The 14,158-nt window shown below is 54.2% G+C and overlaps 5 protein-coding genes across 5 annotated transcripts; all 5 read right to left on the bottom strand.

Annotated features, from left to right (window-relative positions):
- Window positions 1–2,065: 2,065 nt before the first annotated feature.
- On the bottom strand, window positions 2,066–3,492 carry ACET3X_006994 (uncharacterized protein; the record flags this gene model as incomplete). The annotated part of the gene is made up of 3 exons (XM_069453185.1): window positions 2,066–2,432; window positions 2,486–3,337; window positions 3,398–3,492. The coding sequence occupies 3 exons, from the start codon at window positions 3,490–3,492 to the stop codon at window positions 2,066–2,068; spliced, it is 1,314 nt and encodes a 437-aa protein (XP_069305762.1).
- A 474-nt stretch (window positions 3,493–3,966) lies between these two features.
- ACET3X_006993 (uncharacterized protein) lies at window positions 3,967–5,186 on the bottom strand (the record flags this gene model as incomplete). Its single annotated transcript, XM_069453184.1, has 3 exons — window positions 3,967–4,252; window positions 4,306–5,053; window positions 5,108–5,186. The coding sequence occupies 3 exons, from the start codon at window positions 5,184–5,186 to the stop codon at window positions 3,967–3,969; spliced, it is 1,113 nt and encodes a 370-aa protein (XP_069305761.1).
- Window positions 5,187–6,563: 1,377 nt separating this feature from the next.
- ACET3X_006992 (uncharacterized protein) lies at window positions 6,564–7,613 on the bottom strand (the record flags this gene model as incomplete). Its single annotated transcript, XM_069453183.1, has 1 exon — window positions 6,564–7,613. One exon carries the CDS (start codon window positions 7,611–7,613, stop codon window positions 6,564–6,566), a length of 1,050 nt encoding a protein of 349 aa, XP_069305760.1.
- A 4,130-nt stretch (window positions 7,614–11,743) lies between these two features.
- ACET3X_006991 (uncharacterized protein) lies at window positions 11,744–12,590 on the bottom strand (the record flags this gene model as incomplete). Its single annotated transcript, XM_069453182.1, has 2 exons — window positions 11,744–12,391; window positions 12,453–12,590. 2 exons carry the CDS (start codon window positions 12,588–12,590, stop codon window positions 11,744–11,746), a joined length of 786 nt encoding a protein of 261 aa, XP_069305759.1.
- Window positions 12,591–12,957: 367 nt separating this feature from the next.
- Window positions 12,958–13,641, bottom strand: ACET3X_006990 (uncharacterized protein; the record flags this gene model as incomplete). The annotated part of the gene is made up of 1 exon (XM_069453181.1): window positions 12,958–13,641. The coding sequence occupies one exon, from the start codon at window positions 13,639–13,641 to the stop codon at window positions 12,958–12,960; it is 684 nt and encodes a 227-aa protein (XP_069305758.1).
- Between the last annotated feature and the right edge of the window lie 517 nt (window positions 13,642–14,158).

Genomic DNA, 14,158 nt, shown 5'->3' with positions numbered 1-14,158 from the left:
TACCGCGGACCTCGAACGCTCCAAGGCAGCAATTCGAGACTGATGACTATGGATCTCCTGTTCCAGACCTTCTCTTGTCGCTTCTAGAAGCCCGGCATCTTCCTTGCTTGCTGCACATTCACGTTGTAGCTGCTCAATGCGGCTTCGACAAGCAGCAAGAGCTTGGTCGGATTCGCGTTTCGCTCGTATCAAGCGACTGTCAGAAGTACGTACCTCGGAGGGACTCGACAAGCGAGGGGTGAGCTCGAAATCTATGTCGTGCCATGGCGAGGAAGACGCTCGCGTTGGAGTCCGCGGCGCAAGAGTAGGACTGTCAAGGACACTCGAAAGCGTCGGTGGGGATGCAGGTGGTGAGATGAACAGACCTCTAGGTTGATGCTGAGGTTCAGGTTTAGGAGACGAGTCTGCACAATCAATCAGCAAAGCCGGGGCCTGGAGATAGCATACTTACATTGAAGCGTCAGCATAGAGGCCCTCTCCAACGCCTCAAGGATCTCTTTGTTCCGTCCTTCCTCGACTCGCAGCGCCCTCTTCAACTCCTCCACCCGCTTCTCGGCATCTTTACCGTCTAGGTAGTGGCTTGTCCTGCTTTTGGCCAGGTTCCGTGCTGTAGTTGCAATCTGCTTCTCCTTGACAGATATATTCACGGCCATGCGAAAGGCGAGACGCCTCAAAGAGGAGACGGACCGCTTTGCTTCGGCTCCAGCGATCTGGTGAGCCTTGAGTTCGGCGCGAAGTGTGTTCCGCTGAGATTTTATATAGGATAGATGCGCCCAATTGGCTATGACAGTAGGCGCGTCCTCCTCCTTGTGTGGGCCCTCTGTGCTGTCTCTGCCATCGTGTTCAGGTCGCGTGGACTTTGAAGAAGAGGGACCCCAGTGTTCCAGCATGAAGCTGTCGGTCATGGACGATACAGAACGCGACAAACTGGAGAGTGGGGTAGAAGACGGCCGAGAGCGTGGAGACGATATCGACTTGCTCTCCTTGGGGAAGTCGCCAGCGCACTTTTGCATATCGAGGAGGCTTGCTGGCAGGATGTTCTCTAGGCCAGAGTGTATGCGCCCGCTGGCACTTGGACGCTCCTGGTCCTTGGGCTGGAAACCAGACGCCATGGTGGGCGGTGGGTTATGCGACCATGGGGTGACCACAACGCGACGTGCGCCAGAGGATGATCAAAACTCTGTATGCAGTGTGGCTGGGGAACTGCTGCACCCGCCGGATTGCGTTGGCGCTGGGCAAGTGTGACAGAAGGGGCTAAAGGAGAGTTTGGTAGTGGGCCACTGTCACGCGAGATTCTGCGGGCCTGAGAAAGAAAAACAGGGGTATGATAAGGATGCGAGAGAGGTTGTAGGATTCGGATGCGGTTACAGACTCTATAGACAAACGTGTGATGTCTGAGGTTGGGCTGACACGACGAGACACGCGCTCCAGGCGGAGAGGGCGGGATGGGCAACAGGCGTCGCACCAGGGTGAATTATGACGCTGGAGCAGCTCCGGCCGTCACTGGAGGGCATACCATGGTTCTTGCGATATTTTCCGGTCGAAGACATTGGCGCCGTTGGGTAGCATGGATCTCCCCAGGCGGCGCCGACGGTGGGTCGATAGTGGGGAGACATGCCCCTCTGGCAGGTGTCTCCCACAGCATCGTCTTGAACGCAATGGCCATGCTTGCTACTCACCAACCGCGGATGCGCGCGGGCACAAGGGACGGATGGCAAGTCACAAGTGATTGCGTGGCCTGACTCGTAGGACACATCCACAACCCGTGTCCCAATGGCAGCAGTATCGAGATTGAAAGTGGCTGCTGTCTGGCACTAGGCTGCTTGCGGGATATGAGGTAATGGTGCATCCCCCACTGCGATCGTCCCAGGATGTTTAGACGAGTCCACGATCTGCTTCATCGCATCGGCCTATAACCGTTCCAACATTTGTGAGCGCCGAACAACGACCATATTTCTTCTGCATGTCGAAATCGCGCGAACCACCTCACCGTTCGATCTTGTGCTTCTGGAAACAACGTCGACGTGCATGAATCATGCTAAGCTTTTTATTGTTTTACCATCATCTACTTGGTATACTTCTTCTGCAGATGCTTGGCAATCGTGGTCAGCTGGATGTTGCTGGTTCCTTCATAGATCGCACCGATCTTGCTGTCCCTAAAGTATTTCTCCGCAAGGCCCTCCCTCACGAAGCCCATGCCGCCCATCCATTCGATTGCCTGTCCGGATACACGTCCTGCAACTTGTGATGACAGGAGCTTGGCCATGGCAGCATCCATGATGAAGTCCTCGCCAGCTTCCTTCTTGCGGGCAGCATTGTAGACAAGGGCGCGGGCGGATTGGATATCTGTCCAGGCCTGGGCGAGCTGATGTTGCATACCCTGGAACTCGCCGACGAGTTGGCCAAACTGCTTGCGGTCGTTCCACACGTAGCTGGGACTGTTAGCACGTGGTCCGACATGTCGGTAGGCAATTCCTGTACTCACCCTGCAGCGTTCTCCCAGGCGCCGAGCGCAAGACCAGTCATTTGCGCTGCGATACCGATGCGGCCCTCGTTCAGCAGCCCAATGGCGTACTTGTAGCCCTCGAATTCCTTACCGAGCAGGTTGTCCTTGGGAATTTCCACGTCGTCAAAGTTGATGACGCAGGTACTGCTGGCTCTGATGCCAAGCTTCTTCTCCTTCTTTGCAATGGAGAAACCCGGTGTGCCCTTCTCTACGATAAAGGCAGTAATGCCCTTGTACTTCTTGCTAGGGTCGAGGTTGGCGAAGACAATGAAGAAGTTGGCCTCGACACTGTTTGTTATCCACATCTTGCTGCCGCTGATCTTGTATCCATTGTCGGTGCGTGTGGCCTTTGTGGCGAGCGCAAAGGCGTCGGATCCCGACACGGGTTCTGAGAGACAGAAGGAGCCGACTGTGTTTGTCGCCAGCTTGGGCAGCCATTCTTTCTTGAGCTTCTCGGATCCCCACTTGATGATTGCAGTGTTGACGAGCGTGTTGTGCACGTCGCACATGACACTGACACTGGGGTCGACACGCGCCAGCTCCTCGATGGCGATGATGGCCGATGTGAAGTTCATGCCTGAGCCGCCGTATTCCTCGGGAATCTCGATGCCCATGAGGCCCTGCTCAAAGAGCTGCTCCACTACCGCGGGGTCCATCGACTCGGCCTCGTCCATCTCCCGCGCCTTGGGGAGGACGACGTCGTTGGCGAACTTGGAGACGGACTCGCCCATGAGCACTTCCGTCTCGGAGAGGTGCGTGATGGGCGTCGGTGGTACATCGGAAATGTCAATGGCTTCCCGGCGGGCGGCAGTCGTGGAGAGACATCGCAGTCTGGAGAGACGTCGTGTTAGCATCAATGTCGTCGTTCGCCTTCACGGTGCATAAACATACTGCGGGGCGGCGCGGGCTGCCGGTCGTAGCGAACGCGATGAAGCAGCAGCAGCAACGCGGCTGAGGGGTCTAAGTGAACGCGAAAAGGAAGCCATTGTCTATTTTTTCTATTGTATTGTGTCAAAGCAGAAGGAACGAGCGTGGCATGTCTTTCGGATCAGCAGCCCTGGTGGACCGCTTCCCATAAGCCGAGGCAGCTTTAAGCCGAGCGCCACATGTCCGGGGTTTGCGGAGAAGCATCCGCCCTCATCACATGTCAGCCGCCACCAACATAGAGCTCCCTTCCACCAGCACACCGCAGAGCAGCAATCTTCTTAACCGCGCGACATCAAGCCATGGTGGTATATTGCAAACTAGCCTCTACTGTATAGCCTTGGTCGACAAAAGCAGCGCAAGGGTATATAAAGCACGCGTGAAACGGAAAAAAGAAGCAACTGATCGTAACACTGACATAACAAAGGATCAACAGCCTCTATTCAACAAGCTGCCATCCAGCTGCAAGGAAAAAACCCCATCCTATTAAAGAGATTGTATATCCGCAACTCCAACATGGCCTCTCGTAATGAGCCTTAGACGCGGTTGTTTGATCCCATGGCAAACCTGCCGGCTTGCATCTGAGCCTTGTACTCGTTGAGCTCCGCGGCTTCCTTTTGCTCTTCAGCAAGGAGAGCCTGGTGCTCTCTCTTGCCCTCGCGGCGCTTCTTGATGCAGCAGAATAAGAAAACTGCTGCGCCAATCGCTGCAGCTCCGAGCACACCAGCAATGATACCAATCTTGGCGCCCTCGGAAAGCGTGTTGAATCGGTTCTTGACACCGTGGGGCGACTGAATCTCTTCAAGCACCTCGGATTTTCCCCTGGCATTTGTTAGTCTGGAATCGTATTGGCAGAGGAGCGCGAAGATACATACGCGATGACCTTGACCTTCTCCCAGTCACCAGACGCATCCATGTCCTCCCACGAGTACTTTGCAGCGCTTGTGTAGTCCTGCGCGTAGACGGATTGAATCGTCATCGTGTATGGTCCTTTGCTGAAGTCGGTCTTGCCACCAGCCCACTCTACGACACCAGGGTCGTTCTTGTTGGGGTCGCCAGCAGCCCATGAACCAAGGCGGACGTTCATGGGCGTTTGCGGGTACCGTGTACCATCTTTGGCCTCGGCGGGGGTGAGTGTCCTGACCAGCTTGTCGTCCACCCACCACTCGACGCGGTCCTTGGTCCAGTCGATCGTGTAGTTGTGGAAGTCGTCCTGTGGGTTGAAGCCTTGGTCAAAGTCTTTGCCGCGATCGTAGGTCGTGGTGTCTCCCTTGCCGAAGTAGTTGGTCAGGATCATCTTGTCGTCGCCGCGGAACTCCCAGTCGATCTCATCGAGCGCCTCTGATTGCAGGATAGCGCTGGAAATGATACCCGTGCCTGTAGCCACCTTCATGACAATTTCAAGGCGACCAAAGAGCATGTAGAAGACCGAGTTCGCCGTGGGAGAATCGCCCGATCGCTCAATGGTGAAGGTTGCGCCCTTCTCGACCCAGTCGATCTTGCCCTGGTTAGGCATCTTCCAGACCTTGTCGTCATTCGGGATGCCAGTCTTGTTCCAGTTGAAGGTGACGTTTCCGCCGAGCGCTTGCATGTCTGGACATCCTGTGGTGTTGAGGGGGTAACCTGCGTCAACGCATCAGTACGTTAGTTGTAGGCAACGACCTGCACGTCACATACAGTCGGTATGGGTTTGCGCAGTAGTCGTAGAGACAAGGCCTGCAATGAATGCAGCCGCGGAAAGAGCGAATGACTTCATCTCGGCGGATTATGTTGCTATGTAAGCACTATGAGTATTGAAAGAGTGTGATTCGCGCGTAGGCCAGACGCGCTGTAGGTGGTTGTAGCAAGGAGTGACTGGGATAGTGAGGGTCAGGTAAAGAGTGGGCTCTCGCGACGAGAAAAGGAAAACGAGGGGAAAATCGTCCAAAGGAGCGTCAGGACCGCGTTTTAGAGACTCGGTGGTGAAGAGCAACGGGGTGCAGCCCTGCAAGAAGATTTAAGGAGTCGTCTAGTGCACGAATGCTCCCTGTCGACTGCTATTGGTCGACGGACCTTAGACCACAAACGGCGCTTGACGATCGCCGAGAATAGCGACTCTCCTGAACGCTTTGTGCCGTAGACGACTTGTCTCCTATTGTCTTTGATTTCATTTGATGATTCAATGCTGTCTCCGCCTCAACTGCCGTCAATCGAGCTCCATTTACTTCCATGGCCGCGATCGATGCGCTCAACCGTATGTGCGACCTTCCCGTTCGTGTCTGCACGCCGCGGGTGGCTTTGCGCCAGGCCGGGAGCCAAGGGGGATTGTGAAACACCTGGCACTCTGCACTGTGACCCTTAAAGCGACGGTCTGCTCTGTACGCCACTGGTGCCGCCCAGCATTGAGATACCGCTGCGATAGCGATACGATTGTGGAGATGAAATCGTCGACGCTTAATGGATGCGCGCACTTTCACACCAACTCTGCAACCATCGCGGCCCACTATCGTCGGATCACGCGCCACTCTTTGCGAGCCGAACTGCCGTGTTGCGACCTGAGCGAAGACGCCGTTTGACCGTGCCAGAAAGAGTCTTTCACCCGTCCGTGCTTTCTCTCAGCCTCCCCCGCCGAGCCACAGCGTAAAAAGAGCTCGTCTCGGCGTCATTATGCTCTCCTTGATCTCCATCCCTCGTATCCAAGGTCCATCTGCTGTGGTTCGGCACGAAAAACTTGCCCCATGCGAACGCCGGACCGTCCATGGCAAACTTGCCCTGCATGCGCCAGCGGCCCATGTACACGTTAAGTGACACCAGAACTTTGGCAAGACACGTCCAGTCAAAACCAAAGTATGCCTCTGCCTTTCCATCCGAGACGGTGTACTTATGCCAGATACCCCAAAGAACAATATACTCGGCCTGGCTTCCTATGTCGTCGTCGTCAACTGTCAGGTGATGCCATTTCAACAGAGCTTGCATGACTTCGTTGCACGACTTCATGACCTCGTGTGGCGAACGCGAGTGGATCACGGCCAACGCTTCGTATCGACAGCCAGTTTGTAGGAGCTGTATGCAGAGCAGGGCTTTCTCCATGCGACTGGTTAGGTGGAGGTACCAAGTCAGTGTATCTCCCGTATGCATCTCGTACGTTTACAACTTACCTCAGGCAACCAGAGCTTACAATGAGTCCCGCATTACCCAGCCACTCCTTGATGGCCCGCAGCTCATGGATCTTCATGTAGTGCAGGTAAGGCAGAACGAAGCGAGCATCCTCGATCGCGTGCATCGTCATCTCCGTGATCATGAAGCCGTTACAGCTGCCTCGTCGCACTTTGTATGGGTTGCGCAGGACAGGGTCCGTGTTGGCCTCTTCCTCTTGGACCCGTATCTTGACTTCGTCTCTGGGCTGTGGGATCTTTTCAGGGTTTGTTGCAGGTAGGTGGAAGCTTTCTGAGCATTGCGACGGCGCTCCGTGGGTAAGAAGTTGCGGTAACTGCCTCAGCGCCGCAAAAGCATGAGCTCGCCCTGCTCTCTGCACTTCGGTCTGCGGAAGTCTGTCCCCGACTGGAAGAGCACCAGACATGAGGTATAAGCTTTCGTCGTGGTTATTCTGAGCAGGTTCCTGTCGCACGTCAAGCATTTCGTGAAGCGCTTGCTTCTCCTCCATCGTATCGCTGCGCACATATGCTTCGACTTTTCCATTGTCCGTCGATGTGTTCCGTTCATTCTGCGGTCCTGATATCCTACGCAACTTTACGGCGGCATCGCTGCCGCCGTTTGGTCCTCTCAACTTTTCTTCGAGCTCCACCACGCTTCTATACGATCGCCAGGCATGTCTCATGGCATCTTTGACCAGCGCCTCGGTCTCGTCTCCCAGTTCGCAGTATATCTCAGCATCGAGCTTCTCCAGATTTCGGTGTGCAAGCTTTAGCTCGCGCTTGACTTCTGTAACTCGTGTGATATTCGATCGCTCGTGTTCGGTGAGGCTTTGGAACCAGTGGATGTAGGTGCTGACACCGCGCACGTAATCTCGTATTTCATCGAGTCTATCTGGGATTGTACCGACCGAGGGGTGAGGTGCGTGGTGGCTTCGTGTCGTCGTGGTGTGTTCGTCTGGCGGTGGCTCCTCTGCGTTGGGTCCGGGTGTGGTCTCTGCAGCGGCGACTGTGGACCGGCGAGGGCTGAACGGGTTGTAGAATCGGCCCATGGCAGCTGCACTTGGTGGTCATGCGCACGTCGCAGCACGATTTCATCCTGGCATGTAGCCGGCCACGACCAAGGTGTTTTTTCGGTTCGTGTACCCTTGGGCCCACCATTCGTCTTCTGGATTGGAAAGCATCTGGTTGGCTACGTGATCCCCTTCCAACACTGGCAATTCCTGCTTGTCGTACTCATCAAGGTTAGGTATCAGATCAGAAGACGGCGCCGCTCCTTGTTTGATGTGCGCTGATATGATGATCTGTCGGTTACTTGCGACTCGCTACATGGAAGGTCTATCGTAGCTGCTGATTCGGCAACAAACCGCCAGTGTCATTACGTCGTGAGAGTTTCATTGCCATCACTGCTTTCTCAACTACATTAATCCTCACATCACAGAAATCGATGGCTATCAGCTACACTGTCATATATCGTGATAGAATACGAACGTTGTTGATCAAGTTCAAGTACAGCACGTCATCGATTCTCCTACTCATGGCATACGACTTCAACTGCGGCTTCAGTACGGCAACTGCTGAGTCCTCCTCTTCGACGCAATTTACCCACAGGTCTCATGACCTTACAACTTCCAGTCTTTGACTTCCTGTTGAGTCGGCCAGACTGCGAATTCTTTCCAGTTGTTCCGGATAGTTTGAAACCGTCTCAGTTCTATAGGGAGACCAATAAGGTCGGGAGCAGCACGTTCTATCGAACTTGCTATCCGTTGCCACGCCCATCCATGTCCTCCTAACTGCCCGACACTCTCTTTATACGATTTGTGCAAACCCATACAACGGCAGGCGTAATGTGCCAGATAGGCGTGCACAATCTCGTGAAGGAGTGTGGACAGACGGCCCATAACCGAGGTATTCAGATTACCGTAGCTTGATACTTCCCTAACATGATTGAAAGCAGACAAGCAGATCAGCGGCATTCCGGTATTTCCGTGGTCATAATGGCCGAATAAACCTGGCGTATTTCTCCAATCTTCCCACTTGAAGTCCACTTCCATCTGAGCGTCCGACGGCGTAGTTGGGAAGAAAATCGTTGAGAAGGTCTTGATCAGCAACTTCATCTCATCTTGTGAGACTGCCTTTGCATCGAAATATCCTAGTCTCTTCAATAGAGCTCTGTCTGATTTGTCCTCGACTAGTGATGTGAAGAAGTTGTGGGCTTGCCATTGTTCGGGGCTAAAACCGTCCAGGCCCAGTTCCAGCCTATGCTTGACCTCGTCACAAAGGCAAAAAGCGTTGTGACTGGCCCTGCGTAAGGATATGCGCTCCCGGTATAGTGGCTTAATGACATAACCACATGAGTTACGGCACACTCCCAGTTCTATCTTGTCAAATCGTGCCCTGGGGTTTTTCTGGAAATGATCTCGAATCATTTCAAGGAATTCCTCTACTGTCTTAGGAACAGGTTTGGGGTACCGCCGATCCACAGACTTGTATGTGAGTGGGAGATCCTCGGACATTTTACTTGTCTATATGCTTGTTACAAAGACTGCCAGAATCGATTATTGTTGTTTTCTGGTTACTCGAAGGAGTCATGCATAGCTGCTCTATATACTGCCTGGCTATAGAAGTCTTATATGACACGAGACATTGAAGAGCATTTCCAGCGTCTGAAATCAGTCTGAGTTCATAAGACAATACCGTACCTACTGAGCTCAACGAGTTTCGTGTGAGCGCTGTTTCGCTCGGTGAACTTGGAAGTGCGACTTGTTCTACACCTGGCTGGGGAGACGTTCCCAGCCATGTATACACCATGTTCATTCCGGGTTTCTCTCCAGGTCACAGATAATGACATGATACTTCACGGTACCTGATTGTGACAACACCGTCAGTTCCGATCTAACTTGATGATGTCCAGTACTATTGACAACTTGGCCAGCAACATATGCAGGATATCAAATTAACACTGCCTCGTTTTGGATATACTGCCGTCCAAGACACCAAGTTTCGTGACTTTTTTTCCGATAGGCTAAATCTGCATGTACTCTCAATCAGAAGAATGGCCTCGAAGTGACACGAACTGAACGAAAAAATGAAATCTGCAAACAGCGAACCACTCCACAGACCCTGCAATTCTCACTATGGTCTTCCGTGTTCGCCAAAATGAGCAGCGTCTTCATAGCAAGATCGACAAGGACAAGTACAGTAGCGGATATACGCTTAGGTATCCTACTATACGGAGCAGATAAACTTTGATTCTAGGAACCCAATCCCGTGAGCTTTATAGGTATAGTCACGTGCAATCAATTGTGGCTTGGGAGTGAGGTCAAAATGGACGAAGTGAAAGGGAGTGATAATAACGCCGTGGTGATGAGAAAAAAATCGTCGCTTACACTTCATCACCTTGTCAGCTACGTAAATCTCCGTCATGTGCGTAGATCAGAATGGCGATGCTCCCCCGATTGACTCCAAAGCATCTACTTCCTGCGGCACCGCCAATCCACCAATCGGAACTCTAGTCCTACAGCCTTCAACACCAACTCCGATGGCGAGTCCCATGAATGCCTTCTACAAGAAGCTATTAAACAACATCTTCTGCGGCCCATGTAGCTGCGACAGCGCTAAATGCTCGCAAGACTCCTACTTCAACTATCCATATTCATGCCCGCTCATCGACCACCCCCGAGACCACATACCCATTCTGCCCAACGAGAAACCCAAACTCGTCGTCGATTCCGTACGAAGGCCATACGAGGCGCTCCATTTTGTCGACAGCGCGACCAGATATTTTTGCAGGCCGTACAACGAAATGAGTGCCGAGCAGCAGGTAGCTCTGAGGAACATGCATGAGAACCGAGAGGATCTTGTTGAAAAACTTGGTTCCGTTGATGCGAGAGACACGTTTCCTGTCGGCAGCATGAAAAGGCTGTGCACGCAACTACTGTCCATCTTCTTTCTCGGAGCGGAGATCGAACTTGGGTTTGCCTGGGACTTGGACGTCTGTCAGCAGAAGGGTTGGCTAGGGTACACGCAGGCAAGACATGGCAATGGTGACAGGACTTTTCAATGTATTACGATGCATCCCACACGACAATCGACGGCCGTGTTATCGTCTCCCGATCGAGCCCAGTCACTGGCGCTGCAGCGTCTTTCCACGTTAACGCACGAGCTGATCCATGCTGTGCTCAAAAGCCTGTGTTGTCAGATGTGCGTGACTTCGAACAGTAACCTCGCCACTCATGGTCGCGCATTTCAGAAGCTGGCGATGGCCATCGAAGAGCAGTGTCCGCAGCTGCTGGGACTGACGCTGGATCTTGGCAGGATGAATGGCATTTTTATGGATATGACGGATCGGGCAACTGGGTATAACCGCCCGAGCATGCATGATTTGGAAGTCTATGGATTTGTGGAATCGTTGGGAGAAAAGATGGGTGTATTGCACGGCTAGCAAGAGATCTGATGTTGTTAGATGGATGTTCAGCGCGCAACAGGCGTCGTTGAGCTACCGCATCATCAGGGGTGTGTTTGTGTGTTGAGCGTTTGAATCTTCTACTATCAGCACGCCCTACATCGTTGCCTCAGCTGGAACATGTGCGACGAGCACTTTCTGAATTCAAAAATGGGGTGACACAGAACCCACCTCTTTGCGTGTACCGCAAATCTAGGCTCAACACCTACATACCGCGTCCGCCTTGTCCACAACGCACGAATATCGCATGTCAGATCCGGTAACCCGTGCCAACTCGTAACCGCTTCCGCAAAGTTACAGTAGCTACGAGGCTGTGTGGCTGGTAGATGCCGTGATATAAGCCTTTACACGACCTGCAAAGGACACGGCCAAGGTAGAGGAGGTGTCCATGAAACCAGTCCGTGAGCAACGGAACAGGCCAGTCAGGAGGCTCTTAAGATGAACCAGACCACGGACTCGGCCTCGCGCAGCTCTTCTCGAGCTGCTAAGCGCCTGGACACCCTGCTATAGCTCATGCTATGAGTAATATGGATGTATGTATTGCAGTTTTCCGATGCGATTCCGTAATACTGCTATGGATGGTCCTTCAGAGGGTCGTCAGGGCGGTTGCAGAGGACGCTGAGCGATCGCTCGGAACTCGTCGATCCAGGCAGGTTGGTCGGGGTTGTAGCTATAGTTGGCGGTTCGATCGTGGTAGACTCAGTAGTCTGTTGTTTCCTAACCCACCCTCCTCTCCCGCCTCTCCAAATATGCCCTCTCATTTTCGCTGCCCTCGGCAATCCCCCTCAAAGTTGGCATGGCCGTCTCCACGTAGTGATTCATAGTCTTTAGCACCTTGGTCGGTGTCCGGTATGCATTCGGCGGCCTCTTGCTAACATCGCTCAAGCCAACATGTGGCACCTTTTTGGCCAAGTCGGCCTGTGCCATGCTCTTCATAGGGCTGAACTGCTTCCAGTAGGGCTGGCGCTCAATAAAGTCTTGGTGGACGGCGCGCGTACGATCGACAGTGACCTGAAACCACTTTGTCCAGTTCTTTTGTTTTGTGGAGGCGGGTGGTGGGTCAAAGGGCATGGGCTTGGGTGCGGGTGAGGGAATGGACGACCGGTGGGTTTCAGCAGAGGTTCGGTTCAGGAGCTGGGAGGGACGGAGGATTTCGTCGATGCCTGCTTTTTGGGGCGTCTGCTCGGTTGGCAAGGCTTCTTCGTCCTCTTCGGCGGTGCGAGATTCGGTGCTGGTGCTGTCCTCGGTGGGTGTAAACGTTTCGAGAGCGAAGCGAATGGGCGAGGCATCGAGCGCGCGCTGGGCGGAGGCTTCTTGGCGGTAGATGGCGAAGGCAATGTTGTCTGCAGGATTCTGGTACTCATACTAAGACGGCCATGAGTAGTTGCTCGGAAGAAGCAGCCATGGTGTGCAAAGGGAGACGTACCCGTAGAGACTGGTACGTGCTAATTTCTCCAAAGCCCTGCAGCACGCGGAATATCTCGCGGCTCTCGGAAAGGTTGGCAGGACGTGGCACTATGCGCAGGTGGACAGAGCGCGGTGCCAGCGCTCGACGGACAGACATGATGGTGGTTGTGTTTGTGTTGTCGGTGGGAGGGGATGCAGCGCGGATTTGCTGGGGATCAGCGACAACCAAGTGGGTCACCAATTTACCAGTGCTCAGGTCCACGGAACATGCGTCTGGCGGGAAACGCTGTGCTGGGTCACGATGATGAGGTAAGTGCAATAGTGTTTTGCATCTTGATCAAATTTGTTATTACAAAGTACATGGGTGTGCGACAGCGCTGAGCTAGTCGCACCCTACAACGCCAGGCTCAACCCGCGGGGAGCTCTCTTCCAGCAAGATCCAGTGGTATAATGCGCCCGTAGTGACACCTCGTAAAAAACAAACGCCTTCGCTATGCATGTAACCCAAATCCGACTAGCAGTGATTATGATGACGACCTCTTGCACACGCCGTTGCCCTTGGACCGCTTTCGCATGCGCACATGTCTGGTGACGCGGACGCAGCTGTCACGACGGTCGCCTGCCCTCGACACTGGCACACCGAAGAGTGCCTCGGCGCTTTGGGTGGGAGCGTCATAGTCCATATCGACGCCCTCGTCGTCTCCAGAAGAGGCCGATGGGCATGTGGTTGTGGGCGATGTGGAGCGTGCTCGCGATGATGGCTCGCTGACGGTGCATTGCCTCTCCTCCTCGATCATCTTGACCAGCTTGGAGAGGTCGCGGGCGTGTGATGGGCTGCACTGCATGCGCGAGCTCTGCTGACGTTGCATTCTCAAAACGGAAGCTGCGATGCGCGAATAGGGCGTTCGCGCCTGCTGCTCTTGCTTCATGGACGAGGCGCACTCGTCGCTGTCGCTGTCGCTGTCCGGAGTAAGAGGGCCAGCAGTGTAGCAGCGCCTGGTGGTGTCGATGCGGAGGCTCTGCTGGTTGAGCTGGACGGCGAGGTCGCCCATGGTGCATGGTGGTGGAGTCGGCGGCCGATGTGGCATGTATTGCGGGTCCATGGCCGGTGACGTGGGCGAGACGTTCATGGCCGCCCGTTCGGCTTCGTAGCGCGAGTAGTCGGGCGACGACACCTTGTCAAAGGAGAAGTCGCGGAACATGGCCATTGTGCTGCTATGGCTGTCAGGACGAGAGTCGCAGATGGGATATGCAAGCAGTGCCAGACGACGGCGGCGAAGGATGCTATAAGGCGCTGCCCATGGCGTTCCGCGGCTTGGGGGCGCTCGACTAAGGCGAGACTAGGCCGCCGGGGCCAGCTCTACCGTGCTTGTGGTTAGCAGGCACTTGCCGTTGGCCCTGCACTCCTCATTCCTCAACTGCTCCACTGCTCCACCTATCCACTCAATCTCCATTCCCGGTCTATACTCCTTTCTTATCGCGCCGCACTCAAGTCCATCACCAAAGTGCACAAACTATGGCATTTGCTGCAAATTGACGCAACCCGTCATGCGTGCCCCTAAAAAAAACTGCCGCACCCTCACCCTCACTCCCGGCTTACATGACGCCAGAGCTCAGGGCTGACTGAGGTAGGGTAGCTGGAAGCGAGCACCCAGGGCTGCCTGCCTTCTGGAAGCTGCAAGCCTGCAAGGACTTCTGCACAGCCCAATAGCCCGCTGCACCTCT

Source organism: Alternaria dauci, chromosome 6, assembly GCF_042100115.1.
Source record: "Alternaria dauci strain A2016 chromosome 6, whole genome shotgun sequence".
In the NCBI taxonomy this organism is placed as follows: Eukaryota; Fungi; Ascomycota; class Dothideomycetes; order Pleosporales; family Pleosporaceae; genus Alternaria; species Alternaria dauci.
The sequence above is the reverse complement of the archived record's forward strand: the minus strand, read 5'-3'. Positions and strand labels throughout refer to the sequence as shown.